Genomic DNA, 26885 nt, shown 5'->3' with positions numbered 1-26885 from the left:
GGGCGCGTATCTCGCCCGGTGCAGCTTCGTCCTCTCACTTGCATGACCGTACACTATCTTCTCACAACATACAGGACAGACTCCATCTTCACTGCACTCTTCCCGCGGTGGATTCCCTCTCCAGACGGACGATATGGAGCGTTTTTCATCACATCTGATAGTGCAGAAAGGAAACTATCCGTGATTTAGCCAAGGATGCCTGTCAAGTGTTTGGTCCTCGACCCGTTGACCCCCGCATTCCGGGCCTCATCGGCACCGGACCGTTGCATTCAGGATCGGGGTCAAGCGACAAGCCAAGGGAAGCCAATGCGCATTGTTATCAAACAAAGAGTGTCGTGCGTCCAAGTCTCGAGATAAGGAAACAAGAAGGATATTAAGAAAACAATCGACAGTAGTTGTATAATCGAGATGCAGTTTCATCAGGATCGACATATGACGATAGCCTGCCTGCGACACCTTCATTGAACGAATCAAACAGAAAAGGGGGGAACCATCCGGAAGCACAGCAAGCCTGGAATTCGCCAATGAAGAGATGACAGGATATTCCGGACCATTTCTGGACCAATGAGTGATGGTGGGTGAGGTCTGGAAAGAGATTCTGCATGTACCAGGTAGCATGCGGCACTCGCTGATAAGGTGAGGTCGACGGCGTTCCCCGCACCTGTTTTGGGTGTGTCTCTGCCGCTAAGCGCAGGAGCAAGACCGGAAAGGAGCACCTTGATGGGTTGGGGAAGATGAGATGAATGAAAGAAATACGTCTGGCGATATCCAGCATAAAAAGAAATCGCAGAAATGGCGGATATACGCTCTCAAAAGAGGGACGAAGAGAAACAAGTTTTGAACAGATCGTGGACATGCTCGCCGGTGCCGGATCGGCTCGCAAAAGCAGTGTCTCTGATGCTGCCCGCTTGCTGCTGCAGGAAACATGGGAGGGGTGGGTGCAGCGCTACGGCATGCCAAATTTGGGGGGTAGCAGCGCATCTTCCAGGGTTGGAAAAGGTATGAGATGAGAGGTCTGGCCTGACTGACCTCCCCTCAATACCAAGTTTTTGCCACCGCGTGTAAGTGAATACGTGAAAACTCTGAGGCCCTGCTGTTTTTTGACCCAGACTAAAGGAGACGGAATACACACTTGGGAGCCATTAACCCACAAGATATGCACACTGAACAACAACAACACCTACCCATCATGGGCGACCCCGAGATGGAACAGACAGATGAGACAACATCTCTCCTCACCACACAACAGAAGCCAGGATATGTGACATTTCCAGAATCCCACCATGAAGACTCATGGCGGCCTTCCGCGGGCTTCTGGTGGATCGAGACAGGTACGCAAGGCTGGTGAAGAGGAAAAAGAATGTCCCAACTAACCACAATTTGACCAGCTCTATGGGCAAATGTCTTTCTCTCTGGCTTCGATGGGACTATCACCGCCTCAACATATGCCGCCATCAGCTCCGACTTCGGTGCAGCCAACAATGCCGCCTGGCTAACGACTTCGTACCTCATCACCAGTACAGCATTCCAGCCTCTCTACGGCCGCTTCTCTGATATGTTTGGGCGGCGAATCTGCTTCTTCATCTCCACCCTGACCTTCATGATTGGGTGTTTTGGCTGTTCCATGGCGCAGACAATCTTGACACTAGATATCATGAGGGCTGTGACAGGCTTTGGCGGCGGTGGGCTGATCACAATGGGTGAGTCTTGTGCCCCTTTCTCAGACGCTCGAGCGGTCGTGTACCCTGAGACACAGTTACTGACGTTATCTCCAGCAACTGTCATCAACTCCGACATGATCCCCTTCAAACAGCGCGGCATGTACCAGGCCATGCAAAATATCCTCGTTGGTTTTGGCGCAGTCTTGGGCGCTTCGCTCGGAGGCTCGATCACTCAAGCCATTGGCTGGAGATGGTGCTTTCTGCTGCAGGTTCCAGTCTCTTTCTTCGCCCTCGTGGTGGGTTATTTCGTGTTGGAGAATCCTGCCTGCATGGTTCCTCAACTAATCCCTCTCTCCACCACACAACGTGTTCGCTCGGCGATCAAAAGGCTGGATTTGTCGGGCTCGCTGTTTCTCGTGGGTGGACTGCTCCTCCAGCTTCTGGGCTTGACGCTTGGCGGCAACGAGTACCCATGGGCTAGCTTTCCGGTAATCTCTTCGCTGGTCGGAAGTACCGTACTATTGTTCCTGTTCGTGGAAGTCGAAGCCAACACCAAGGCCATCCCCATGATCCCACTTCGCATGTTGAAAGGTTGGCAGCCGATCGCGGTTCAACTGACCAACATATTCTCCGGCATGGCCTCGTATGCTGTGAGTCCTCATCTTCCCCGAATATCTGGCACACTTGCTGACGCTCGCCCAACAGTACATGTTTATGGTCCCATTGTATTTCCAGGCTGTTCGTGGTGATTCTCCATCGGCGGCCGGTCTCCGGCTTATGATCCCGGCACTCGCGACCCCAGTTGGAGGTGTTGTTGCCGGGTGGTCGATGCAGCGCGGTATTAAGCTCTCGTACAACGTTCGGCTGGGCACGGCCATGATGCTCATCGGGAATCTTCTTGCGCTGTCGATGGGCACGACGGGGGCTCGGTGGAAGGAGTTCTTCTACTTGATACCTGCTAATCTCGGTCTTGGTCTGACCAACCCCAGCGTTCTGTTTAGCTTCATCTCTTTCTGGGAGCACAGAGGTAAGAAATACAACAAGGCTGAAGGAGATTAAGTTGCTAACCGTTCACAGAACAAGCTGTTGCCACCTCTACGGTGTATCTGATTCGGTCCATGGGGACCATTTATGGCGTGACTGTCACGGCTGCCATCGTCCAGAACATGTTGTTGGCGGGCCTTCCTGATGCTCTTGGTGACAACGCCAGTGAAGAGGTTCGTATTTGGAGTTCCCGACGTTGGTTAGATGCAGGTGACTGACAAGTGGTGTGGTGGCACAGCTGGTTGAGAGGCTGCGCAAGTCGCTGTTCGCTATTGGGGAGCTGTCACCCACCCAACAGCTGGCCGTCAGGGCATTGTACTGTGACGCCCTGAAAATAGCCTTTGCGGCTTCAAGCAGCTTCGCGTTGCTCGCGTTTGCCTTTTCGTGGGCGCATAGAACGGGATCGATGCAGAAAAAGGCGTAATGGCGATCCGTGTCGGTGTTGGGCGTTGACGGCGTTTGGGGGTTATAGGTGACGTCTTGGCTGCTCGATTGGTGGTGATCATGCCGGCGTGTACATACATACATTCAAAGATAGAACAAATAGAAAAGATGGTATCGACCAAGGAAGAGTGAGGCAACGCCACTACCCTCCATGATTGCGGCAGATGATGGCATATTTGGGGGAGAAGGAAGACAACAGGGAGAAGAGCGTCGGTGCCGGTCGGGCAATGGCGTCGTTCCTCCCTCCCTGGCGTCCCAATCGTCAGCCCTCCTCAAAATTGCGTGCGCGCTTGTTGCACCCCCGCTCATGGCGTGCGACTGCCCAACAACACCTTCCAATTTGATGTTGAGATAAGGCAATGACGCTCTGACTAAGTCTCTTATCTCACTCTGATGAAGTCTGATATGTCAAAAACGATGTGGATTGCGGAGGGCAGAAAGATCAACATCGAGCAGTCGACATGACCAGCCGAACCCTAACCCTGTCTGTCTCACTATGTTTACCCCCTGAGTTCACCCCTAAAGCAAACATAGAATATACAATGACCCTGATAAACACAAAAGTACAATTGAAGGTTTGTATTAAATTTTACGACATTTTACTACCAACGTCAATAAACCAACAGCGCTTAAAACTCCGAGTCGGGATCCTCCCTTACCAAATCGTTCCGATCGAAATCCGCCCCAACATCCGTCTCCCACAACTTGGCAAAGAAATCCTCCATATACTTGCACCTCGCACCACAAGTATGATACGATCCCAGATCCATCCCAAACCTCGGATCCATCCAGCTATCCCAGTAACAAAAGTAACTGCTCGTCCTCTGGCTCCCCGCCTTCTGCGTCGTCTTGTACATCTGCATCGCGAACCAAATCCCATCCCACCCCTCCCACCCATCCTTCTTTGCCAGTCTCGTCTTGTTCAAATCCGCACCCGCATACAACCTGTGCCGCACCCACGTTTCCACCTTCCACTCAACATGCAAGTAATCCAACCTCTGGAGAATAGGTGCCCAACTGTTAAAATCCAAAATGCGCGTTGACGGGCCGCTGGGGTAGTGGTAACAGGGTATATCATTCATCCTGGCGAGCACTTCCCTCAAATTGGAGTTGATCTTGAAGTCGTGCACAAGGTTGATCTTCCTCACCGCAAGCCCAAAGTCTGCCGGCAAGAAATGCAACGGATCAAGAAAGTGCTCCCAGTTGACCTTGATCTCAAACGTGTTGATCCCGTAGAAAATTCTAAAGGTCTCGAGATGGATCGTCTTGGAAGTAAACAAGATCTGGTTGTCACACGGCGGGATGTTCATGCCTACTGTAATCAACGGCGCGCCGGCTCCAAGCTTGATCAGCCTGGCATGACAGGTCAAGAGCTCCTTGTAGATCAAGAAGCGGATGTCATACGGAAACGCCATGATGAAATTCTCTCCGCCGTGTCTCCGGAACCGGCCGCTAAAGATATGCCCGGCGCCAAACTTTATTCTTTTAATGTGGCCAGTTCGGTGGAGGTCTGGTTTGTTGTAGTAGAGGTTTGATACTCCCGACGCGTTGTCCTCTTCGATGACAAACGACTGGCGCTGGCGTTGGGCCCAGTCAGGGCTTGGAGCTTTGTATTGGTAGGAGGCTGCCAGGTTCGCATTGCCGGTCATGCGCCGGAGGGTAGGGTTTCTGGATGGTTCTGGCTCGCTAGAGCTGGCAGAGGAAGAGGGGAGTGCCGGTGCATATCCTCCGGCAGAGGCTCTGTTCCTGCTGGCTTGGGGAGAGTGCCGGTTGATTCCCTGGTTCACGAGCGGACGGTACGGGTGATAGGTTCTTCCACTGCTCGTGCTCTGGTCCGGCGTGCTTTGGCTTTGAAGTTGTTGCCTCTCCGTCCCAGTCCAGGTCAGCTCGTCGTCTACCTCCTGCTGGCTTCTCTCAATTTGGCTGTTCTTTAAGCCCAGTCTGTCCTTCGCCTTCTGCCACAACCTCAGCATCTTGGCCGATGGTGGGGGTGCATCATCAACCACCATTGGCTCCTGGTCAATGGGAGCATCCCAGTCAATCTGCGGGAGCTGGACAGGCACACGTGGAGGGTCAGGTCTGGCAGAGGTCTCCGGCTGCCAGTCTAAATCCATCCGGTTGACAGACATGCCTCCAAACGCGCTAGTCAATTGACCGACCTTCTCGCGTTCTTCCCGAGCCTTTGCCAAAAGGGCCTGCCTGTCCAAAATCCCCGCGGTATTTCTTGTACCCGTAGGTCTCAAAATCTTTCTTGCTGCCCGCGCTGCAGTAGGTGACGCGCGCTCCTCCTCATCCGAGTCCTGTCTCTCTTTATCCATATCATCATCATGAATCCATTGCGTTGGCGTAGCTGGTGCAGCCGTATCACCCCGAGGGGGCGAGGTAGGGCCATGGTATGTCTGTCTGCCAGCCTCATCCACACGTCGTCTGTTGGCATGAGGTGCAAGGGGCGTCGAGCCCCCTTCCCTTTGTCGTTTATTGCCAGCGGCAATAGCCTGCTCCTCGGGTGTCTGAGGTGGTGGGCCCGTCGAGGGCCCGGGAGTGATACCAACACCGACGATAGGGAGGTTAGGCGTCTGCCTCGAAAACAGCCTTCGATTCGCAGGTGGCCTGTACCGTACTGGTCTACCCTGGCGACTGTTGTAGGTCGGCGAGCTGTCAGGGTCGTCACTATCAGCTGGAATTCCGGAGCGTCGCTTCCCAGTCGGTCGACGACGCCTTCCGGCCGCCGCCTTCTGATCCTCGGGGGTCGTATCAATGTGGTCTGAATTCTTTTCACGCCATCCCGATGTCGACTCTGCGGGCCCGAACTTTCCGGATTGATGTGCTGGAGCTTCAGGCATTTTCACTTCGATGTCTCAACTCAATATCACTTGTCCGATGATGACTGAATGTATCTTACATGATGTTTGAGGGTTGAGAATAAACAGTGGTTGGATTTATTAGAGATAAGAAAACATTAACGTGGAATTGATAGTGAACAAAGAGCCGGTGTTTTTGTTCGAGCCTCTCGACCTCTAGCTACACAAAGGGAGACGAGTTCAAGCGTCTGCATTCAGACTCGGCCTCAAAGAAGCTCGCAGTCACAAAGGGTGGGGCAGCTCAATTGTTAATAACAGAGCTGGAATGAAGTCTTGCGATATCAATCAAAACACAAAAAACTCTGTTGCGAGACAAAGAGCAATTGCAACTGGCACCAGCGCGCACGGTTGTGCATTTTGGGAAGGGCACAGAGTCTGTTTTGCTTCAAGCATGTCATCTCAATATTGACCTTGCACTCAGGGATAAAGCTCAGGAATTGAGCTCAGGGGTAAACCAACCCTCACATCCACAACCCTCCCACCCCCATCCTACTCCTCCACCCCCACTTCCCCTTCCCCCTCCACCCCTTCCCCCTCCCCCTTCTCTCCCCCCTCATAACCTCCGTCGCATCCACCCACCTCGTCTCCCCCGGCCCCAGATAACTATCCTGCACCACCCCCCTAACATCAACCACAATCTTCTCCAAGTACACCTCTGGCGAATTCACCCTCCAAACAACCTCGTGCCTCCCCTCCCCCACCTCCCCCAAATTAACCTTTTTTGTCCACACCTGATCAGCCACGTGCGGCAACCACTCAGGCGGTATATCCCCCGCATGCGGATTCTTGACATAATCCCCCAACACCCTCTGAAACCTCGCCGGCTGATCATCCAACGTGAGCGAGAGCTCCATCTTGAGCCTCGGGTCGGTGTCCAACCCTGCGTTGATATACACCGTTGCAGTAACATTGTGTTTCACGCTCGGGGGGCTGTCAGAAAATAAATAGATGGGATATACAGCCTTCACTTCTTTCGCCTTGGGAACATCTCCCCTAGCAGACAAGAAAGGCCGGAGAGCAAGAGAGCCGGTGTTTGATCTCGTGCCTAGGTTGGGGATAGCCAGGAAGTGAATGTCGGAGGTGTTTGGGGTGGAGAAGTTAGGGGAGAAATGAGGGGCCTCGATGGAGATGTAACCCCCTGATGACTCTGGGTATCCCTCAAACGTGTTTGGGGGAACAAAGTTCAGGACCGGAAGCCGGATTTGATCAAAATAGGGGTATCGTGCCGGTGTCGAGCGGACTCCGATGAGAACTGTTTTGTTAAACTCAACCGGGACTTTTGACCAGTCGGGGATGGAAAGGACGATTTTGTCGTCTGGATGGGTCGAGTTCAACGTGCCGCCTGTAGGGGTGATGTGCAGCCAGTCTTCCTCCCAAGGGTCAAGAGTCCAGTTGAGAGGGACGCGATGATCGCCTCTGTGGAAAACCTCCACTATCCTCTCCTGTAGTGCGGCAAAGGGGTCAAGCTGGGGGAGTAGAGGTGCAAAGTTGGTTGTGGGCATGCTGGCGTCGACTGACTCGGCCCAGCGGCCTTGTTCAGCAGGGGAAGAGGAACCTTCGGCGTAGAGACCGAGGTTGCCGAGAGAGAATTGCATGTTTTGTCGGATTTGGACATAGGAGAGGTTGGAAAGAATGTCTCTTGATGGGTTGGCCCACATTTTGGGTTCTTCGACTGCGTCATAGACCGCTTGGGACATCATGTCCGCCCACTTTCCGTCGAGCATGTTGTCCCATTCTTCTATGAGGTCAAAGGAGGTTTCGAAGTGCTCCAGAACGCTGGAAGCAAGGAGGTTGGCCGAGTTTCTTCTTTCGCGAGCATATCGAAGGTTGAAGGCTGTCTTGATGGCCACCGAGACAAATGTTGCCCCTGAGAGGACCGGTTGACCGACCAGTTGAAAGAACGCGGGTTTAGTCTCAGCCGGGAGAAGTGCAGTGACATTGTTGACGCGACTCGCCAAGTAGTCCCAGCGTGAGAGGACCCGTTCGGCTTCGTGATAAGCAGTGGTTGAAAACGTAGCCGGGTCAATGTGCTCATATCGACGCATCCCAACCAAACGAGAGTGCTCCATAAGAATATCGCCAATCTCCTCTGCGTGTTCAGGGCCAAACTCCCTGGCGGCATACTGAACCAGGTATTGCGGGATGCTGTCAAACGAAATGCTCGACGCATCCCAAGCTAGGTCCATAGCCAGGTTCAGCGGTAACTCCATTGGTTTAATGTCGCCCACATTCATGATCCAAATCCTATTTGCACCTCTCAAGTGAGAGTGCAACAGCTCCTTGTACACCTTACCTAGGTTGTTGGTGTTATGCCACTTGTAAGACCTCGGCAAACCGACATACTCAAAGTGGAAGTACACTCCAGTCCCACCAGGCCGCTCGGTTTCGTTCCCGGTTGGAAGACGGTAAACGTTCCCCTGGTTGTCATCTGGAAACAATAGCGTAATATCACCATCCGGATCCAAACCAGCATCATAGTACGAGGCCACCTCTTTGTACAGCGCCCACACCTGGTTGACAGCCGTCTCAGACCCATGAAACTTCTTGATTATTCCCCGCTGAACCTTGAACACATCCTTGAGCATCTCGATTGCGTTCTGGGTATTCGCCGCCTCATCTCCCAGACCCCTCATCCCAATGGTGAAGTAAGACTCATTCTTGCCAGCACGGGCGATACCCTCCTCAAAGAATTTGGTCACATTGGCCTTGTTCTTGGACCAATCCCACGGGCCTCTCTCCGTCTCGTTCCACTCATTAGTTGCCATTTGCATCGGCTCGTGATGAGCGGTAGAAATAACGATTCCATAATCATCCGCCAGCTGCTGGTTTCCAGGGTCATCGATAAAAAAGATATTTCCCGGCGGTGGCGTCCATGATTTCCACATTGCTGGCCAGAGGTAGTTGGCCTTCAGACGAAGCAAAAGATCAAATACACGGGCGTAAAATTCCGTGTCGAGAGGATATCGCGTAGCGTTGTGTTGACGGGCCCACCACGTGTTCAGCGCCGGCTCTTCATCGTTGATGAAAAGCCCCCTGTATCTGACGGTTGGTTCGCCATGAACTGTCGTTTTGTTGAGGGCAAATATTTGGGAATGTTTCTGGGCAGGCACATCGGCAAACCAATGGTATGGCGACTGCCCTGATTGCTCTGCGAGCGTGTGGATCCCGAATATGACACCTCTCTTGTCGCTTCCCGCAATGACAAGCGCAGGTCTGCTGCCAGAAAGCCGAACCGTGGTTGTCTTGAAAGTCTCCCATTTCCCCCGAATATCCGACACGTTGATGACGCCTTGAGAGGACAGGTCGCGGATCAATGTCGAATTGACCGAGCCGGCGATGATGAATGGGCCCCGGTTTGTTTCGCTCGAGATGCTGGCGAAGGTCGCGTTGGCGACAGACCTGGTTATTCCAGTGATTTGCTCAAGATCCTTCGCCAGACTGTTGGCCGCAATATGAACGCCAATCGGATCATCCTCAGAGACAAGAATCGGAGCACTGGCGATATCGAGTTGTGCGCTTGCCGCCGCCGCATCAGCATCGACCTCAAACGAAACAATTCGCTCCTCAAGCAACGCCACACAGCCAAAAGAGAGGCTGGCAGCAGCCCAAGCCCAAATCAAGAGCCGCATGGTGTTGAACAGAAACTGCGCCTGAGAAACCAAGTCCCATCGTTGGTCCCAACGCGTCTGTTTATGGCTATATACATTGATCTACGGCTGGCCTCGACTCACCTGCCAAGGTGTAGCAGTTTGCCAAGAATTGCCACTGATGGAAGGTCAACAGTTTGCCGGCGGGGTACCTCGTTAAGAAACCTTGGTCGTGATGGTTGTGTGGTTGGAATTTGAGTTGCACCGGCACTGTCAGTCGGCTAATGTGCACTGATTAATTGGGCCGTCCACGGTTGGACACACACAGCCGGGACGACTGCATGGAGACCTGGTGGCGGGATCGAAAGCTGTCGCGATAGATGAATGATGCAAGGGGCAGCAATTAAGCCAATGTTCTTCTACAGCGTAGCAGGAAAGCTACCTAATTTGGGGCGTACAGCTCTGGACAGTGGCGTTGATCTTCACGGTCAGTCTTGCTGTTCAATGTTTGGTATTGAGCCAGGGGAGGAATAGATACACCAACATCGGCTTTGGGACCAACAGCTTTGATGGATATAGGCAACCTCAAGGCGTAATTCCCCAAAGTTCGGCGATAAGCGATGCTACTAACCAAATCCTGAGCCTATTCTGGTAACTTATGGCCTTCCGAGAGGCACAGTCTCCGCGCCGCAAGGCGTTCATACGTATACGACGGGCCGCCACGCCACATCCGGCCTCAGAATGTCATAAGATGGGTAGCCATTGGTGAAGATGGGCATTCTGATCCTTGAACTCCACAGTTCAGGGTCTGGTTCCCCGTCCACCGCAGTGGTCAAGCCAAGAAGAAGGGGTTGGTTGCACTATTTACAGAAGCGTTTGGCCTTGCTGGCTCCACCGTATGGATTCAAATGTCACCGTGTTGGCTTGCCGTCTAGGCCAATATCCCCAACGCCGTGAGAATGGTGATGCTCAGTCTAGGTTGTCCGTTGGTCAACGCGTCGTGATATGAGCCGAGATGTGGTCAGGCTTGTTACAGACCTGGCTGTTGGTCACTTCGGTAATGTCTCGTGGTCCAGATGATCAGCTACCTTAGGTATCTATCTACTGGATAAAAACTTGATTAATACACCTCGTTACTCTCTCCAAAATGAAACCGACCTTCTCCAGCCCAAACATACATTCAGCATCGTTGATCGAAGCCTCCCGCATTATCATTATCTCTCGCTTACCCATCGTTATCTCCAACCCCTTGTCCAACATCAATAACTATGTCTCGTCGCTCTTCCAGCTCTTCCACCCACTCTCAGGCTCAGGCACCCCGTCCCTCTACCAGCTCCGGCCGGCCGGCTTCCAGTCACGGTACCGCCAGCCGTGGCTCTTCTGTGGCCCCTTCTAGCAGTTCCCGTCCTCCCTCAAGAGACTCTGCTGCTCGCCCTCCCTCCAGAGACTCCAATGCCTCTCGCCCTCCCTCCAGAGACTCTAACGGGGCCCGTCCTCCTTCTAGAGACTCCGCACCCCGTGCGCCGTCAAGGCCTGGTTCACGTGGAAACTCTTCCGTTGAGCTTGACATGAGAGTTCGGCGTCAGCTACACCGCGTCGGGTGGGGAAGCAACACTACTGGGCACCAGGGGCTCTTCCTTCCCGATGAGGACGGGAGCCCGCAGGGCAGGCTGTACCACATCAGCATCCTGCCTGGTGGATCCAGCGGAACCAAGGCCAAAACAAACTACGCAGTCAACGAGGAAATCTACGTGTTGACAAACACCAGGGCCAGGTCTGCATTCCCGATCAATGGCGCCATCGTCAACAACCAGCAGGTCAGGCGCGCCACAGAAGAGGTTTTCAACCGCAGCGGCGATTACCATCAGCTCTTCAATAACTGCCAGCATTTCTGCTTGGAGAGCATCATTTATATGAATCAGCTGTGGCCCGAGGATGTCACCGCTGAAGCCATCAGTCATATTCGCGATGATCGCCCGACGCCTCTGACTAGGATGACGACCGCCATGGGGCGGCACAGGGCTGCGCCTCCGCCGGCTCCGGCTCCCGGCCCGAGCCGACGGGATAGCGGCCGCTCAAACAGTCGCTTTTCCATCAACTGAGTAGTATCAGGAGAAGCAATGGCACTTTGATTGGTTGGGGTGTTGTTCTTTGACATGGAGAATTAGCAGCGGCGGTAGATGGCGTTTGGAGTTTTGGTTGTTTGTTGGATACACGTGCCATAAGATCTCTGTTGGTTTGAAATCACAGACTACTAGATAGACATCAATACATGGTCTGTTGCGCTGCGCGCTGACAGCAATTCTTTGTTCAAAACATCGGATCTGTGCCCTGACTGTTTTTTTGTTGGGAACGTGGAGGCGTGCTTGAGACACAACATAAATATCCTCTCTCGTTCAACCGTCATATCGTCGCTAGTAAGCGGCAGGTAGTATTACGGCGAAGAGGCCTAGGGCGAAGACTGGCGATGCACTGCGCCATAACCCTTACCCTACCTAGTGTGTGGCCCAGCAGAAAAATGTGGGGTGAAGGAGCGATGTCGTGAAACAAACCAACAGCCAACGACAACGACTGCTCCATAAATGCAACCCAACAACCATAAAAGAGTGAACCAAAACATACATTGTCTTCGATCACCAAATACTCCACGTTATCTCTCTCATTGTAACTCCCTAATAAACCCGAAAATATGGCCAAGCCAACAGTCGACCCCAAAGATGAGCTGCCCAATCTCAAAACGATGGGCTACGTGGACGCAGTCAAGGGAAACGAAATCTACAACTTTTTCGGCAACCGCGTCATCAAAACCACCACCCCATCCGGTGTAGCTCTAGCCGTTAAAGTCAAGCCTCCAAAGGGATTTGATCGTTCCGAGGCTGACATGATGCAATACGCTGCTACCAATGGTATCCTAGCTCCCAACGTCCGTGGCGTCTACGACGTGATCGCCCACAGACTTCTCGCCCGTGTGATGGTTAGCGAGCTGGTTCCTGGCGTTAGCCTTGATCAGGCCTGGCATGACTTGACTCCCGGCGAACAATCGAGTATCAAAGAGCAACTGCGCACCCAACTTACCCGCATGCGCGCCTGCAAACAACCCTTCATTGGTCGCTTGGATCGGCAACCAGCCCAGAACCTCTACGACTCGATTGGCACCACCAAGCTGGGGCCGTTTGACAGCGAGGAGCAATTCGATGAGTGGTGTCTCGCCCGGGTGAACGGGAATGCACTCACTAAGTGGAAATGGAAGAGATTTGTGGAAAAGGAACGCCGCGCTTCGTCTGGGAATTTTGTTCTGACGCATGGAGATCTGACACCGAGGAATATCATGGTTAAGGATGGCCAAATAACTGGTATTATCGACTGGGAAAGGAGTGGCTTTTATCCAGAGTATGCTGAGTATGCCTTTGCCATGAAGCTTTGTCACTCGCATGAGGAGTGGTGGATCCCGGTCTTGAAGGAGCTGCTCCAGCCGTGCTCGAAGGAGAGGCTTGAGTTTACGGGGTTGATTGAGAAATAAGGGATAGTGGTTACTACCTAAGATAGGTACCGAGAAATACTGACTACTACATAAGTGACTCTACAATATCAATAATTTCCATCATACCTTCTCCCTGTCGCTGTAAGCCACTTTGCCAGGCACGTCTTTGCGTACCTATTTATCCCCGAAGAAAGCACACCCAGGCTGTCATTTCCAGGGAAATCCGATGCAGATTTCGGAAGACATACTGCCAAAAACTGAGGAAGATTTCTCTCCCGATCTTCTACATTCACACCTCAGTCCTCCAATGAACCTGAAGCATGTAAGCGCCGACAGAAAATAAAAATCGAAAATAAAACGGGCTGTAGCAAATATAGGTACTTCGGTACATCGAGCGTGTATTTTCAGGCTCTCAGGCGGAATGATGATGAAGCATAACTCTTTGTATATCTGGATATTTACTACTCCGATCTTCGAAGCCGAATCAAGGTCATATGTGTGCTATCGCAAGGAATGCGTTTTGCTAAGGATTCAGCTGAAAGACTGGATCACGTTTGGATGTCCGTGCGCGTTTGTGCTGGACTTGGCTCATCACTGCGGCACAGCCCAGGCCCTCACCTCAGGTATATAGTCGTTTGCTCCCTCTGGCCTAGCCACAAATCTCGGGTCTTGGGATCTTTGATATCGGGGCGATATGCTATAATTATGTAAGATCTGGACGACTTTCGGGATACCGGCGGTAGGGGGTTAAGAAGCTGAGGTGTAAGAGAACGAAACGATGGGGCAAAACGACGGCCACCAAAGGGACATCTTCATGCACGCCAGCAGAGCAACGCCAATCACGATGCTTCCAGTATGCGCAGTTGACGCCAACCGCTTGGGCGCCAATGTCAGCAAAATGCCCGATGTGCGGGGTTGTCGACCTTTGGAAACAGCAACAATCGAACCTACCAAGTTTTGCACTACGTTTCTCAACAATCACTCGGGGCAAGTAACTCTTGTCTATGTCTGAGAGCTTATTCTGGTTTCAGCTACTGATTTGTTGAGCCTACTAGTTCCGTCCGTCTCCCACGCACCTGCTCGGCTTTTCCCGCTGTCGAATAGTCATACAGGCAGACAACAGATTCCTTTTTGACTGCAAAGGCCTAAGGCATATTCGTGTTTCCACCGCTAAACACGTGAGGCAGCCAAAGAAGCCTCGCAAAACCTTGCATGACCTATTCTCTATGCTACGAGAGCTGAGCTCGGCGGTTTTTCGACAATGCGCCTCCTGGAACGCAATGATACCGGCGATGTCAGTTTGACGGGTGACATTCCCGACAACCAGGTCCCACCGTATGCGATACTTTCGCACACATGGGGCGACGAAGAGGTCAGCTTTGAGGATGTAACGGACGGTACACGCAAGAACAAAAGAGGCTACTCTAAGATCCAGTTTTGCGGAGACCAAGCCGGGCGTGATGGACTGAAATTCTTCTGGATCGACACATGCTGCATCAATAAATCCGACTGCGATGAGTTTCAGGAGGCTCTCAACTCCATGTTCCGATGGTACCGCAATGCGGCCAAATGCTATGTCTATCTCACAGACGTCTCAACCTACCAACAGGACGCCGACAGCAACCCCGGTTGGGAATTAGCTTTTCGGAAATCCAGATGGTTCACTCGTGGGTGGACCCTCCAAGAGCTTATTGCGCCAAAAGTTATTGAATTCTTCTCCGAAGACTGCAAGCGCCTAGGAGATAAGAATTCTCTCGCACAGCATATTCAGAACACAACTGGCATTCCTCTACGAGCTCTCCAAGCCGACAAATTGTCCGATTTCAGCTTTGACGTACGCATATCGTGGATTAAACACCGCAGCACGACGCGCGAAGAAGACAGGGCTTACTGTCTATTCGGTATCTTTAACGTACAAATGCGGCTTCTATACGGCGAAGGAGAAGAAAGAGCATTTGAGCGGCTGCGAGAGGAAATTAGTAAGCATAATCGCTATCTGTCTAGTCTGCATTCTACCGACCCGCGCCTTGATAAGAAGCGCATCGAGGAGGCAAAGGGTGGATTGCTTGATGACGCTTACCGCTGGGTTTTCGACACCCCCGACTTCCGCGGTTGGCATGACCAGTCAGAGAGCCGCCTTCTCTGGATTAAAGGAGATCCCGGCAAGGGCAAGACTATGTTGCTCTGCGGCATCATCAACGAGCTGGAGGGTGCCATTGTTGCAGAGGGGCACGGTCGCAACTTGGCCTATTTCTTCTGCCAAGCTACCGACTCGCGCATCAATAACGCCATTGCCGTATTACGCAGCTTGATCTACCTTCTTGCCCACCAGCAGCCACGTCTCAACTCCCACATACGCAAATACACGGACAATGCTCAATCACTCTCTGACGCAAATGCGTGGTTCGTCCTCTCGGATATTTTGGGGGGGATGCTAGGAGACCCGAACTTGAAGCCAACCTACCTGGTCATCGACGCTCTGGACGAATGCATGGGTGACTTGCCAAGACTTCTTAAATTTATTGTCAGGATGTCATCTACGTTTCGTTGTGTCAAGTGGGTCGTCTCTAGTCGCAACTGGCCGAACATCGAGGAGAGCCTAGAAGCCGCGGAAAAGAAGATAAGGCTCAGTCTTGAGTTGAACGAAGAGTCTATCTCCTCCGCTGTCAGCACATATATTCAGCATAAGATAGATGAACTAGCGCGGCTAAAGAGGTACGACGACAGAACAAAGAACGCTGTTCAACACCACTTAACCCGCAACGCAAACGATACATTCCTCTGGGTGGCTTTGGTCTGTCAAGAACTTACGAATGTTTCACGATTAAGGGTTCTCACCAAGTTAAATACGTTTCCACCTGGTCTTAATTCTCTCTACCAACGAATGATAGATCAGGTTCGCCGCTCGGATGAGCCAGATCTCTGCAAACAAGTTCTAGCGGTCCTCTCCATTACTTACCGGCCTATCACGATACAAGAGCTAACGGTCTTCGTGGATATACCGGAGGGCATTTCCGACGAACTAGAATTCATAACAGAGATAGTAGGATTCTGCGGCTCTTTTTTGACCCTTCGAGAAACCACCATTTATTTCGTCCACCAATCCGCAAAGGATTTCTTGCTGAGAGAAGCAGCTCATGGGTTTTTTTCTTCGGGGATAAAAGACGTACACCATGCCGTCTTCTTGCGATCGCTACACGTTATGTCCGGAACATTACGACGCGACATCTACAGCCTTGGCGCTCCGGGATCTTCCATCGACGACGCCAAGCTACCCGATCCAGACCCGCTGGCCGCAGCACGCTATGCTTGTATCTACTGGGTTGATCATCTCTGTGACTGGCAGGCGAGCGACGATAGCAAGCACCCAGATGTTTTCCAAGATGGTAGTATCGTCGATGGCTTTCTGAGACAGCATTACCTCCACTGGCTTGAAGCACTCTCACTTTGTAAGAGCATGCCGCAGGGGGTACTTTCAATGGCAAACCTCGAAAGCATTCTTCAGGTAGGCTCTACCCAGTAATAGTATTATATTATTAAGTGGTTCTAACAGGAGATTAGTACAGGTCGATTACGTCTCAATTACCAAGCTTTGTCGCTGACATGCGTCGATTCGTGTTATACTGGAGATGGGTTGTTGAGAATTATCCTCTTCAGGTATACGCTTCAGCACTTGTGTTCAGCCCCGCCCGAAGTATAACAAGAGGCCTATTTAGGCTGGAAGAACGGAAGTGGATTACTTCGGGGCCAATTGTAGAGGATAATTGGAATGCGTGCCGGCAGACGCTCGCGGGGCATAGCGATTCGGTCACGTCGGTAGCGATCTCGCCCGATTCGAAGTGGGTTGCGTCAGGATCAGACGACAAGACCATCAAGATCTGGGATACGGCCACGGGATCATGTACGCAGACGCTCGCGGGGCATGGCTATTCAGTCACGTCGGTAGCGATCTCGCCCGATTCGAAGTGGGTTGCGTCAGGATCAGTCGACAATACCATCAAGATCTGGGATACGGCCACGGGATCATATACGCAGACGCTCGCGGGGCATGGCCATTGGGTCACGTCGGTAGCGATCTCGCCCGATTCGAAGTGGCTTGCGTCAGGATCAGTCGATAAGACCATCAAGATCTGGGATGCGGCCACGGGGTCATGTACGCAGACACTCAAAGGGCATCGCGATTCTGTTCAGTCGGTAGCGTCTTCCCTTAACTCGACGCTAATTACATCCGGATCAGATAATGCCAACCCCCCATGCTATGGAATAGACTTAGATAACAGGTGGATTACGAGGGGCTTAGAAAACTGGCTATGGTTGCCTCCGGAATATCTACCAAAATGTTTAGCTGTAGCGGCATTAACGGTTACTATTGGCTGTTCTTCGGGGCGCGTCTTAATTATGACGTTTACGACAGACAGCTAAGCTGATCTCTCTTTCTATCTCTCTCTCTTTTTTTCTATCATAGCGTGACACAGGAGGGGTCTGGGGGTTTCCATTAATTTATAGCCCGTTATAATAGTCTAGATCCTTCTAGATCCCGCCTCTTTCATCAATTCGAGTATCCTGTATCGTCCTGAAGACAGGTGGCCCCACAACACTTTGTAGACACGTTATAAAGTTATGGCCCACTCGAACAACTCTAGATCGAGTTAGTTGGCCTGGTAACTCTAAGCGCTACAAAATGCTTTATTCGGTCGTGCGGAGCAAAGTTCTTACGTATAATAATACTCTTTCAACCAAATCACGAGGTAATTATATCTCAAGGAGACAGCACAGAGGTCATGACATAGTTCTTAGACTACGCTGCTTGGAGAAAGAAAGCTGAGCGCCAGACCAGTGCTATGACGTTCAGCCCCATGTTGGGGGGTCAAAGATATACTCTGTGGAACGTATGAAGTCATTCCTTCACACATGGGCGACATGGCTTTTCAGGGAAGTTCTTCAAAAAGGTGATCAACATGACAGTTTCTCCTTTGATGACGGAGTATGGCTCATGCGAGGACATCATAAAAATCTTCGTAACTTCCCAGCCGACATCGTTTGACTTGCTATGACGAGCTAACACAGAGAACTGCCGGATATAGGATTAGCCATCCTAATACCAAGTGCATCAGAAGCGCCATAGCTTATGGAGCTGCTAACTACCACACACCTACTCCAACTGGAGGTCAACCACGGGGTCTGGCGAAAAGGCTGGCGAAGGCCCAGACTAGGAACCTCAGGATAATGGCCGGAGCATACAAGGCTACACCAATCAGAAACTTGGAAACCGAAACCTGGGTGCCACCACTGGATTTATACCTCAAGGAGACACTGGCAGACCTTGAAGCCCGGCTACAGACTCGTCCTTGCACAGTGGGCAAGGACCAGATGCATCAAAGCACCCACCAGGGCAGCTCGTCCAAGAAGCGTGCAATAGGATATACCGACGCTTCCAAAAACGGATGCAGGCCGAAGACCCATCCACCCGCAGGAACCCACGGTCATTGAGAGAGCTGTCATCATGATCAACCAGTGGATCAGCCAGCACCAGAGCCAAAGTGAGAGCTAAAGTGAGAGCCAGGGAGAGACACAAGGAAAGAGCCGAGGAGAGACCCCAGTACCCACGACAGAAGCAGCACTCTACCAAGCATGGGAAAACCGTTGGAGAAAGCAGGTCGAGGGCCGACCTGCCAGGATAGCGGATGAAGGACCACCAGAAATGCTTTTCACAGACAAGACCTTGAAGAGACACAAGGATTTAGCCAAATCCCAGAGCTCTCGACTAGTCCAGGCTCGTACAGGAGCAATAGGTCTACGGGACTTCCTATTTAAGCAGCAAGTCCTAGGCCTAGCCACTCCCCATTGTACTTGCGGAGAAGGCCGTGAAACAGTCGAGCACCTCGTTATATGGTGCCCAGTACCACCGAAGCCTAGAACCTGGCCAACAAACACTATCCGCACGCACCGAGATCTTAGCCTCGTACTATAAGGTATAGAGTCTCGGAACCGAAGGCTTTAGGAAAGGTTCTAGGCTGGCTGATGGATTCCGGCCGCTTAATGGAATACAGCTTAGCGAGAAACCTGGAATTTGAGCAGGAGGATATATTGATAGGGGAGGAAGAGGTGGAAGCGGCGGCCGGAGCGGAAGTCGAGGACAACTAGTGCTCAAGGCCTTGTTGGGACCTTTCCTTATTTTGCAACTATCTGGCTTTTTCAACAACTGTTTCCTATTTGTTACCGATATATATTTTTCACCCGGCTCCAGGCACGGTTTTTTCCTATGTAAATAGCATTAGCAGGACCGACACACTCTTTTTAGGGTAGAACGGAGTAGGAATAATAATAATAATAATAAATATGAAACGGAACTGTAGTTAAGACAAGCAGTACGTTGGTTTATATGACGATTCAACTAGGCTTTCACCTTGATTTGCAAAACTAGGTATTCGAACTTAAGCTGGTTAATTTGGACATTTCGCAATCAAACACATTTTTTCCAAGCTGAAATTGACAGGGGGGTAGGGTGGAAGAGGCAGTGGTGCTGCTCCTAACTATACACTCCACCCAAGTCCAAAAGCGGCAATACATTTCCCTTGACCGGGGAGAACAAAGGTGAATAAAGACCCACAGAAATAGAACGCGCCGGGGCCCCAAGAAATGCCATAAATAGCCATCCTCGTTGTCCCTCGACTCTCTCCTTCTTTGTTCACACGGCAGGATTGTTTTCTAACCACGGCACAAACTATCCATTACCTCAGCACATACATTCATCTTCCTCTCGCTTCATAGCCTTCACCCAGCTTACACGTCAATCAATCACCTCTACCGCCAAGATGTGTACCTTCACTCTCTGCCATTACGCCTGCAAGGACTGCGGCGCTGCCATCGACTCGCAGGAGATCGACCTCAAGCCTTGCAACAAGCAGCGCAAGAACTGGGACGAGTGCCGCGGCCCCAAGAGAAGAGGCACAACCTACCACTATCTCAAGCCGTCTGAGTGCTTCTACTGCGGCGACAGCACCTTCACTGAAGAGGATTTGATGAAGGAGGCCGTGCTCAACATTGATCTCCGCCACCAGCCGGCCGACAAGCTGCCTTCGCCAGAGTCGTACAAGGCTTAAGATCACTGTTCACTTCACCAACGATCCCACTTTCGACCCGTGGGATCATTACGCCACCGATAGAGAGATCGTCAGTTTCAAGCCGGTCTTGGATAGCGACAACGAGCAAGCTGGTGGCGAGCAGAACAACGACTCCAAAACCGATGAGGATCGCGTCGGCCAGTCCAGCACCACCACTACCTACGACCCGTGGGGACAATACGCGGTCACTGTGGCCACCGTCAAGAGCAAGGGGGAGAACTAGAGGAGGCAGAGGGCTGAAGGCACTGGCAAGAGAAACACGAGGTGTCACTGGTCGCATTGGAATGCTTAGGTACCTATGCTTTAGCCCTCTGATAAGGTCGCGTTCTCGAGCTAACCAGTTGAACGATAGGTACATAGGGTCCACAATTATCTACAGCATCAATGACTTGGACCTCAACTTGGCCTTGGTGGACAGTGGCGATGGCCTTGGCCATTATACTAGATACCCAATAGCTTTCCTGGTAGGCTACTGCATTATGTTTCCACGCATCAAGTAAAAGATTGCTAACGTATTAGGTTGGAGTCTATCTCAGTTGCTGTTGCTGCGGTCAAGCATCAATCTGGGTGTCCCCTCGACATGCTCTCAATAAACATGGGCTGGCTGGTCTAAGCTTTTGGGGAAGAAAGGGAGAAATGTATCTGCTCTGAGCAAAGCCAGGATGAAATAATTGATACCGCCTTCTATTTATGAACGAGCCTCTCAAACTCCGATGCTACAGGTGAATCCCGAACAGTGGCTGACATAAAAGAAAATCGCCAACGGAGGCACGACTCATCACCCAGCCGTGGTTACGATGATTGGGATGGGCAGGCGCAATTTGTGACAGATGTTCCAGATATGGAAGACAGGGCTACACAGATGGCTGGTGACATGCTTGTACCCACGACGCTTGTATTTTGATGTTTCGTTGATCAATGCTGCTAGGTTCAATTGCATCTTTAGGGCCAAATAACAACTCATCTGGCCAACCCGAATCGAGCAATCATTTAAGCAAATAAGCATGGCAAATCGAAGCACAAAATCTCAAACTGAGGGGCCAAAGTCATACTGGCGTTCGATTGAAGAGAATCTTGAGTACCTAAATCACCCAATGCTGAAAGGTCCCATTTTTATGCAGTCACCCATTTACATGTACCCTCTTTGCATTTGACGCATAATCACGACGACTGCGCTCGACGACAATTGTTGAAGGCGATGCAGAGAGCCGCCAAGTCACTACTATCAATCGCATCCATGGTCAAGGCGGCTGGAAATTTCCCTTCCTTGGCGCACAAAGGAAACAGGTCAACAAAGAGACGGTGTTTGGAAGGCGTTGCCAGGGAGAGAACAGACTGGCTGCTTTGCCCTAATGTCGTCAAAACAGCCTCCCCATCCGACTGCATGTGACAGCCAGAGAACGAGTACGGCTTGGTAGAGCTGCTCCTCAGATACTCCTTGTACTCATCCAGACGACCAGACTCCTCTTTCCACCAGGCAGAGTAGTCCCACTGCCATTGTCTGTCGTTGAAGACACCTGGGTAGCTTCGAACGCCAATCTTATCATCCACTACCAGCACCACGGCGGACTTTCCGTCGCCAATGTAGGTTTTCAACGGGAGCGCAGTGAGGTCCGTGACAGAAGGCTCGTTGGGAGAGGGCCTCCACAGAGATTTGATGCCAGTGCTGGTATTGGTGAACATGCTCAAAAGGTTGTCCCAGTGATTATAGTCTAGTTCTTTGAAGTCATCATGGGCGAATTGCCCGAACACATCGTTGACCATGTAAGTGTGGGAGATTTGAAGAACGATGAGCTCGCCTGATGACGCGGTGAACCGGTTGATGCCATCGATGATGTCTTGAATATTCTCGCCGTTTCCTCCCTGCCAGGTACCCATGGGCCCGATGTTGATCCACTTGTTCTCCGGGATGAAGGAGTAGTGGCCGCACACCCATTTCCCTCTAAAGAATATGGGGCGGATATCGAGATAGCGGACGCCCTTGTGGAGTTGCTGTTCGACAGACAGGATTTGGGTGATGATGGAGCCCGCAGCTGCGAATGTTGTTGACCACGGTGCCTTTGACATGCCGGCGTCGTGAGACGAGGGAACGCAAATGTCGCGGAGCTTGTAGTAGCCGATTGTGTCGAGGGATTTCTGCATCCAGTTTGACACATCACCCACGGAGTAGTAGTCGCCATGCTTTCCGGAGAGGACAAAGTAGGAGGGCCGGTCAGAAATGAACCCAAGGGGAACTTCTGAGCCACGAGAGGCGTTTCTTGTTTCAATGCCGTCCATGCTAGCCTGAAGCACGTGGCCCTGCGATGCAATGGTAAAAAGGTCGTCGGTCCCTTGAAGCTCATAAGTGGATTTGGCGTGGGCATCTGGGTTGCGGCACTCGACTTCGACGATCTTGATTGCATCTAGAGGTGCGTTTGTCAGCAGGAGCCATCAAGAAAGAGTTGGAGGGGTTTTGCTCACACGGCTCAACAATGTTTGCGCTCTCGCCAAATTTCCATAACATGTCTTCATGTTGGTGCACCTCGGTCGCCTTCAGGCGCCACGCATATGGTGTTGCATTGACGAGCACTATGTTGCCCCGGGCCTGCATCGTACTCCAGAACTTGGCCAGTCTGAAGGCAATATCGGTATCGGGCCCATCCATGTCGGTTCAGATGCGGTTTGCTGAAGGGAATGGAATACTCATGTGAGTAGGCTATGTGTCTGACATCGGACTCCCTGGTGTTTATTTGTACCAAGCAAAATCCATCTCGTCAAGCTTTCTCATGGATGCACCCATGAAACTCATAGAGTAGTAAATGTGAACCATTCCATATGGGGAGAGCGCCGAATGGCTTGTCAGTGTGAAGCTGAAATGAAGGGTACCAAGAGGTGCACCTTGGGTCTAGATCAAAGACAGGCAGCACAGAGCATTAGCATGGTTTTGCCAGCGTGTTATGCATGGACTCTGCGGCATGCAGGCCTTGATATTGTGACAAAACTCATTAAGAACCCAGTCGTTCAATATATCGATTTCTGGGCAAGATGGTGCCCCTCCATTGCAGAATATCGAACCAACAACATACGTAGGTAAGGCCAGGGAGGTGCATTTCTTGAGCATGTCGGTTCCAGCCAATTGTTACATGGCCACAAAGTCACCGCAAGAAGCACCCTGAAAGACAACATGGCGCCCCCTAGGCGCCTTGACCATTTAATGTCAAACCTGCCATGTCCATTATAGAATATGTTAAACTAAGACTACAGCATCGAACATCATTGCTGTTCACCGGTCTCCTAATCACCATTTTTCATTGCTCAAAAGCCATCCAGTGTGACCTCCTGTTCAAGTGGCGTCGTCTCTGACCCATCTGGCACTTTGGCCCAGTAGTCCACCTTGACGGTGTTGCTCAAGCTAACCTTTGTGGAACTGTTTCGACATGGTTAGGGAGACAATAACCGACGGGAACGACGCAGGGTGAACTTACGTGACTGTTGCCCTGTGGGGGTTGCCCCAATGCTCAATGAGTCCAGCTGACCGACAGGCAGCCACAGCGACCCTAATAGTGTCGATCTGAGCCAGAGTGAACTCATTTGGCCATTTGAAGGCGATGTGATCCTTGGCTGGCTGAGGGAAAGGCATGGTGCTGATTGCGGGTTAGGTTATGTGAGATGGTTGGTGTTGTGGTACGACGATGTGACTTTGAAAAGGGGTGGGAGGGTGGGAGACCAACACAGGCTCACTTATAATGAAGTTGACCTTGGTCACGAACAGTCGCCACAAACTGGTGAACTGCCCACTTGCCGAGCCTATCAACATCGTAACACCAAACGACATCTTGGATGTTCAATGAAGACATATCACTTCCAAGCATCAGCGGTCCCACAGAAGATGGTTCCAAACCATGCTACGTCTCGATTCCAATAGTGGCTTGAAAGACTTCAGCTGAACCTGCAGGAATGGTATGAGACTTGTCTGGATTCTGGTGCATTTGGGGTCGCAAGCGTGTCCGATGCTCTTCCAGGGACAAAGTCCGAGGGATGAATTGCAGGATGCGTTGTCTCATTCTGTTTGGGTAGATATCAAGAGCGAACATCATGGAAGTCTACAGCCGGAGCTAGTGTCAGCTGGTATCGCCGTTGAAGCTAAGCCTACCCCGACTTACCTGCATGCATGAGCACTAGTTGGGCAACCTTCAGCTTGAAAAACAACCCATCCAGGACGTAGATCTAGACAGCGTCGGAACATTCGCCCCGGCTGCCAATCATGCACTACAAATAGACTACCACGACTACCTCCAGTCCCGGGCAGTTCCCCCTGCGGTCATGCTGTGATGTTTCACTGCAGCAATTCGGGGTGCAGAGCACAAGTGTTGCTTGGCGTGGGCGCATGCGTTCCAGGCCCAGACCCCGGGACTTCACGTTTCAATGCAAGGCAAGAACAAGGCACAAGAAGGGTCTGGAACCAGTTCAGCCAGCCACTCAACCAAACTCTTCTCTGAGTGAGCTGTCTAGTGTTTGGTGGCGTTCTTGCAGCTGTTATCTTCAATGCGCCCTAATGCGACATATGTTGTTTGAAGTCAATATAGCTGCATGATGCGGTCAGGTCACAGCTGAAAAGGGCGAATCGCCCACTCCATCAGTGCCACCAACGGCGAACGAGTTAGGGAGCTAAAGACGGGTACGACATCACGAGAAATGATATGATCTTTGGTTTAAGGTCATGCAACTGGTTTGAGCTTCTGGCGGTGTGCAATAGGAGGGCATGACCCCTGACCGATACTGGTCGGTCTTTGTCGGACAATCGCTCTGTGTCCCAGCACTACTCTCATTGCTTGGTGGCAACAAATCATTGAGCGTGATGCACGACGTAGAAAGGGAACGGAGTCTGTCAAAGCGATTGTATCCGAGGGCAAGGGGAAAGGTACTCCCCTGGAGGATAGTGCAAGCATGATTTTGAAAATTGGTTCAAAGCTATGTGCGGCTATTTCTACTGTGTTGCGCTAAAGGAAAATATAGGTGGATCTCAATACCATAAGGTACCATGGTCTCTCAAGGTATCTGTGTTCAGGCGATTGCTGGTTGCCGCTACGGCTCCAAGTTGAAGTTGAGCTTTGCGATAGCAACCGCAAGATCGGCCCTGATGAAGTCACTGAAAACCCAGAGATATGGTGCGGCACCCTTGATGGCAGCTATGAAACCCAGTGCCTGTTCTTGCATCCACGGTGCGGTGATAGATGGTACGATCCAGTTCTCGTCATCGTCGAGGGTATCGTTCTCAACCCTTATGGAAAGCGAGGTTGGCCGAACAATACCGGCTCCAGAGGTGAGGTTGCCCATCACATAGTTCAGGTAAGACTGGGAAACCGTCAGATACTTTTCCTTTCGCAAGACCTCCAATGTCTTGACGTTGTCCGGTTGTTGTTGGATCTTTTCGCTGGTCCTGACAACGAAGTCCATCAACATCTTGTCTACAAGCAATTCCAACCCCCAAGACTTATCCTCGCTCTCAAACCCACGGAGAAATACCATTTTGCCACGCACATCGCTAAGCCTGGGCCAAGCTGTGCTGCTATAGATGGTCGAGCCGCGAGCCTGAACAATCTTTTTCAGCTCGTTAGCGAAACTAGCTGGAGGCCTGGCTTCGCTCGTGACAAAAGACTGGGAACTTCCTTTGGTGGCAGATGTGTCGAGATGGACGGAGTTGGATAGCCAGTCGACACGGACAAGTACCGTTTCACTCTGGTTGGCTTTGAGGAACACCTCCACCTCGTCCAGCACCGTGACAAAGGACTTGAAGAGCTTGTAGGGGCCCTGGTTGATCTTGAAAGCTGGGCCTACTCGAAGGTCGAGCAGTCGCACACCGTTCTTGAGTTGGGTACCGATATCGTCGTACTGGCAAGTGTTCATCTTAACCAGATTAGTTGCCTTCTTGCCTTTGATGTTGGGTGTGGCGTCCAGATCCGCACCCGTTGTCAGCTCTTCGACTGCACTGCTGCAGTGACTTCCAGGAAGGGTCAGTGTGTTGACAGCCGTATCCCCCGGAAGGTTGCTCATCCAGTTGGTGGTCTTAAACTGGGGCCTAGACATATGTCAGTCTAAGAATACTTCTCCGAGCGCTTGCACGAATAGAGTGCTTACCGGATAGTGAAGGTGAAGGTCCTGTTGTCCCAGTCGAAGCTGGCGCCTTCACTTGCGCCAATATAGTTTTTAGCACTAGAGTGGCAGTCAGCTTAGAATGAGATGTATGGAACGAACTGGTGTGGTGTTGAACATACTCGGACTGCGATTTCATGGCTGGATGTCTGTACTCAAATCTCCCCTCGAGAATGACATGTGCCTCGTAGTGCCAGCTTCTGGGGCTGATAGACTCAGAAACCAGCTCTTTACGCTCCTGCTTGATCCAGCGTGTTCCAGGCAGCACCTTTGCAGTGGTAGCTCCATCATGGAACCAGACGACCACATTGCAGCCCGGATAAGCCTCCTCCAGTTCAGTGATGGCGGCCTTGATTTTCTCTGGATATCCCATGATGGCGGTTCAAGTCGTACTGGTAATCCTCAAAGAAGTTGTGAATGGCGGTCTCAATGGGAGATGGAGTGGTGAGGATAAGCAGAGGCACCAGGTCCCATCCTCTAACCAGAACTTAAAAGCTCCATTGCAGAACCTGACGTGGGCAAACGCAGATGTACGAAAAAGGATCGTGATC

General features: G+C 51.6%; 8 protein-coding genes across 8 annotated transcripts; 5 read left to right on the top strand and 3 right to left on the bottom strand.

The window, feature by feature from the left end:
- The first annotated feature begins 68 nt into the window (after positions 1 to 68).
- Positions 69 to 3312, top strand: QC764_401220 (uncharacterized protein). The gene is made up of 6 exons (XM_062946397.1): positions 69 to 1331; positions 1389 to 1700; positions 1776 to 2311; positions 2367 to 2688; positions 2739 to 2878; positions 2944 to 3312. Exons 1-6 carry the CDS (start codon positions 1157 to 1159, stop codon positions 3127 to 3129), a joined length of 1671 nt encoding a protein of 556 aa, XP_062799990.1. The 5' UTR covers positions 69 to 1156; the 3' UTR covers positions 3130 to 3312.
- Positions 3313 to 3778: 466 nt separating this feature from the next.
- On the bottom strand, positions 3779 to 5992 carry QC764_401215 (uncharacterized protein; the record flags this gene model as incomplete). Its single annotated transcript, XM_062946396.1, has 1 exon — positions 3779 to 5992. One exon carries the CDS (start codon positions 5990 to 5992, stop codon positions 3779 to 3781), a length of 2214 nt encoding a protein of 737 aa, XP_062799989.1.
- Positions 5993 to 6471: 479 nt separating this feature from the next.
- On the bottom strand, positions 6472 to 9639 carry QC764_401210 (uncharacterized protein; the record flags this gene model as incomplete). Its single annotated transcript, XM_062946395.1, has 1 exon — positions 6472 to 9639. One exon carries the CDS (start codon positions 9637 to 9639, stop codon positions 6472 to 6474), a length of 3168 nt encoding a protein of 1055 aa, XP_062799988.1.
- A 1226-nt stretch (positions 9640 to 10865) lies between these two features.
- QC764_401205 (uncharacterized protein) lies at positions 10866 to 11699 on the top strand (the record flags this gene model as incomplete). Its single annotated transcript, XM_062946394.1, has 1 exon — positions 10866 to 11699. The coding sequence occupies one exon, from the start codon at positions 10866 to 10868 to the stop codon at positions 11697 to 11699; it is 834 nt and encodes a 277-aa protein (XP_062799987.1).
- A 587-nt stretch (positions 11700 to 12286) lies between these two features.
- On the top strand, positions 12287 to 13117 carry QC764_401200 (uncharacterized protein; the record flags this gene model as incomplete). The annotated part of the gene is made up of 1 exon (XM_062946393.1): positions 12287 to 13117. The coding sequence occupies one exon, from the start codon at positions 12287 to 12289 to the stop codon at positions 13115 to 13117; it is 831 nt and encodes a 276-aa protein (XP_062799986.1).
- Positions 13118 to 13922: 805 nt separating this feature from the next.
- QC764_0061180 (uncharacterized protein) lies at positions 13923 to 14227 on the top strand (the record flags this gene model as incomplete). The annotated part of the gene is made up of 2 exons (XM_062940514.1): positions 13923 to 14069; positions 14183 to 14227. 2 exons carry the CDS (start codon positions 13923 to 13925, stop codon positions 14225 to 14227), a joined length of 192 nt encoding a protein of 63 aa, XP_062799985.1.
- Positions 14228 to 14339: 112 nt separating this feature from the next.
- HNWD1 (HET, NACHT and WD40-domain containing NOD-like receptor 1) lies at positions 14340 to 17500 on the top strand (the record flags this gene model as incomplete). The annotated part of the gene is made up of 2 exons (XM_062946392.1): positions 14340 to 16583; positions 16640 to 17500. The coding sequence occupies 2 exons, from the start codon at positions 14340 to 14342 to the stop codon at positions 17498 to 17500; spliced, it is 3105 nt and encodes a 1034-aa protein (XP_062799984.1).
- Positions 17501 to 21363: 3863 nt separating this feature from the next.
- Positions 21364 to 22846, bottom strand: QC764_0061160 (uncharacterized protein; the record flags this gene model as incomplete). The annotated part of the gene is made up of 2 exons (XM_062940513.1): positions 21364 to 22604; positions 22663 to 22846. The coding sequence occupies 2 exons, from the start codon at positions 22844 to 22846 to the stop codon at positions 21364 to 21366; spliced, it is 1425 nt and encodes a 474-aa protein (XP_062799983.1).
- Positions 22847 to 26885: the final 4039 nt, after the last annotated feature.

The sequence above is a fragment of the Podospora pseudoanserina genome, chromosome 4 (assembly GCF_035222485.1).
Source record: "Podospora pseudoanserina strain CBS 124.78 chromosome 4, whole genome shotgun sequence".
Lineage (NCBI taxonomy): Eukaryota > Fungi > Ascomycota > Sordariomycetes > Sordariales > Podosporaceae > Podospora > Podospora pseudoanserina.
This window is presented reverse-complemented; position numbering and strand designations above follow the sequence as displayed.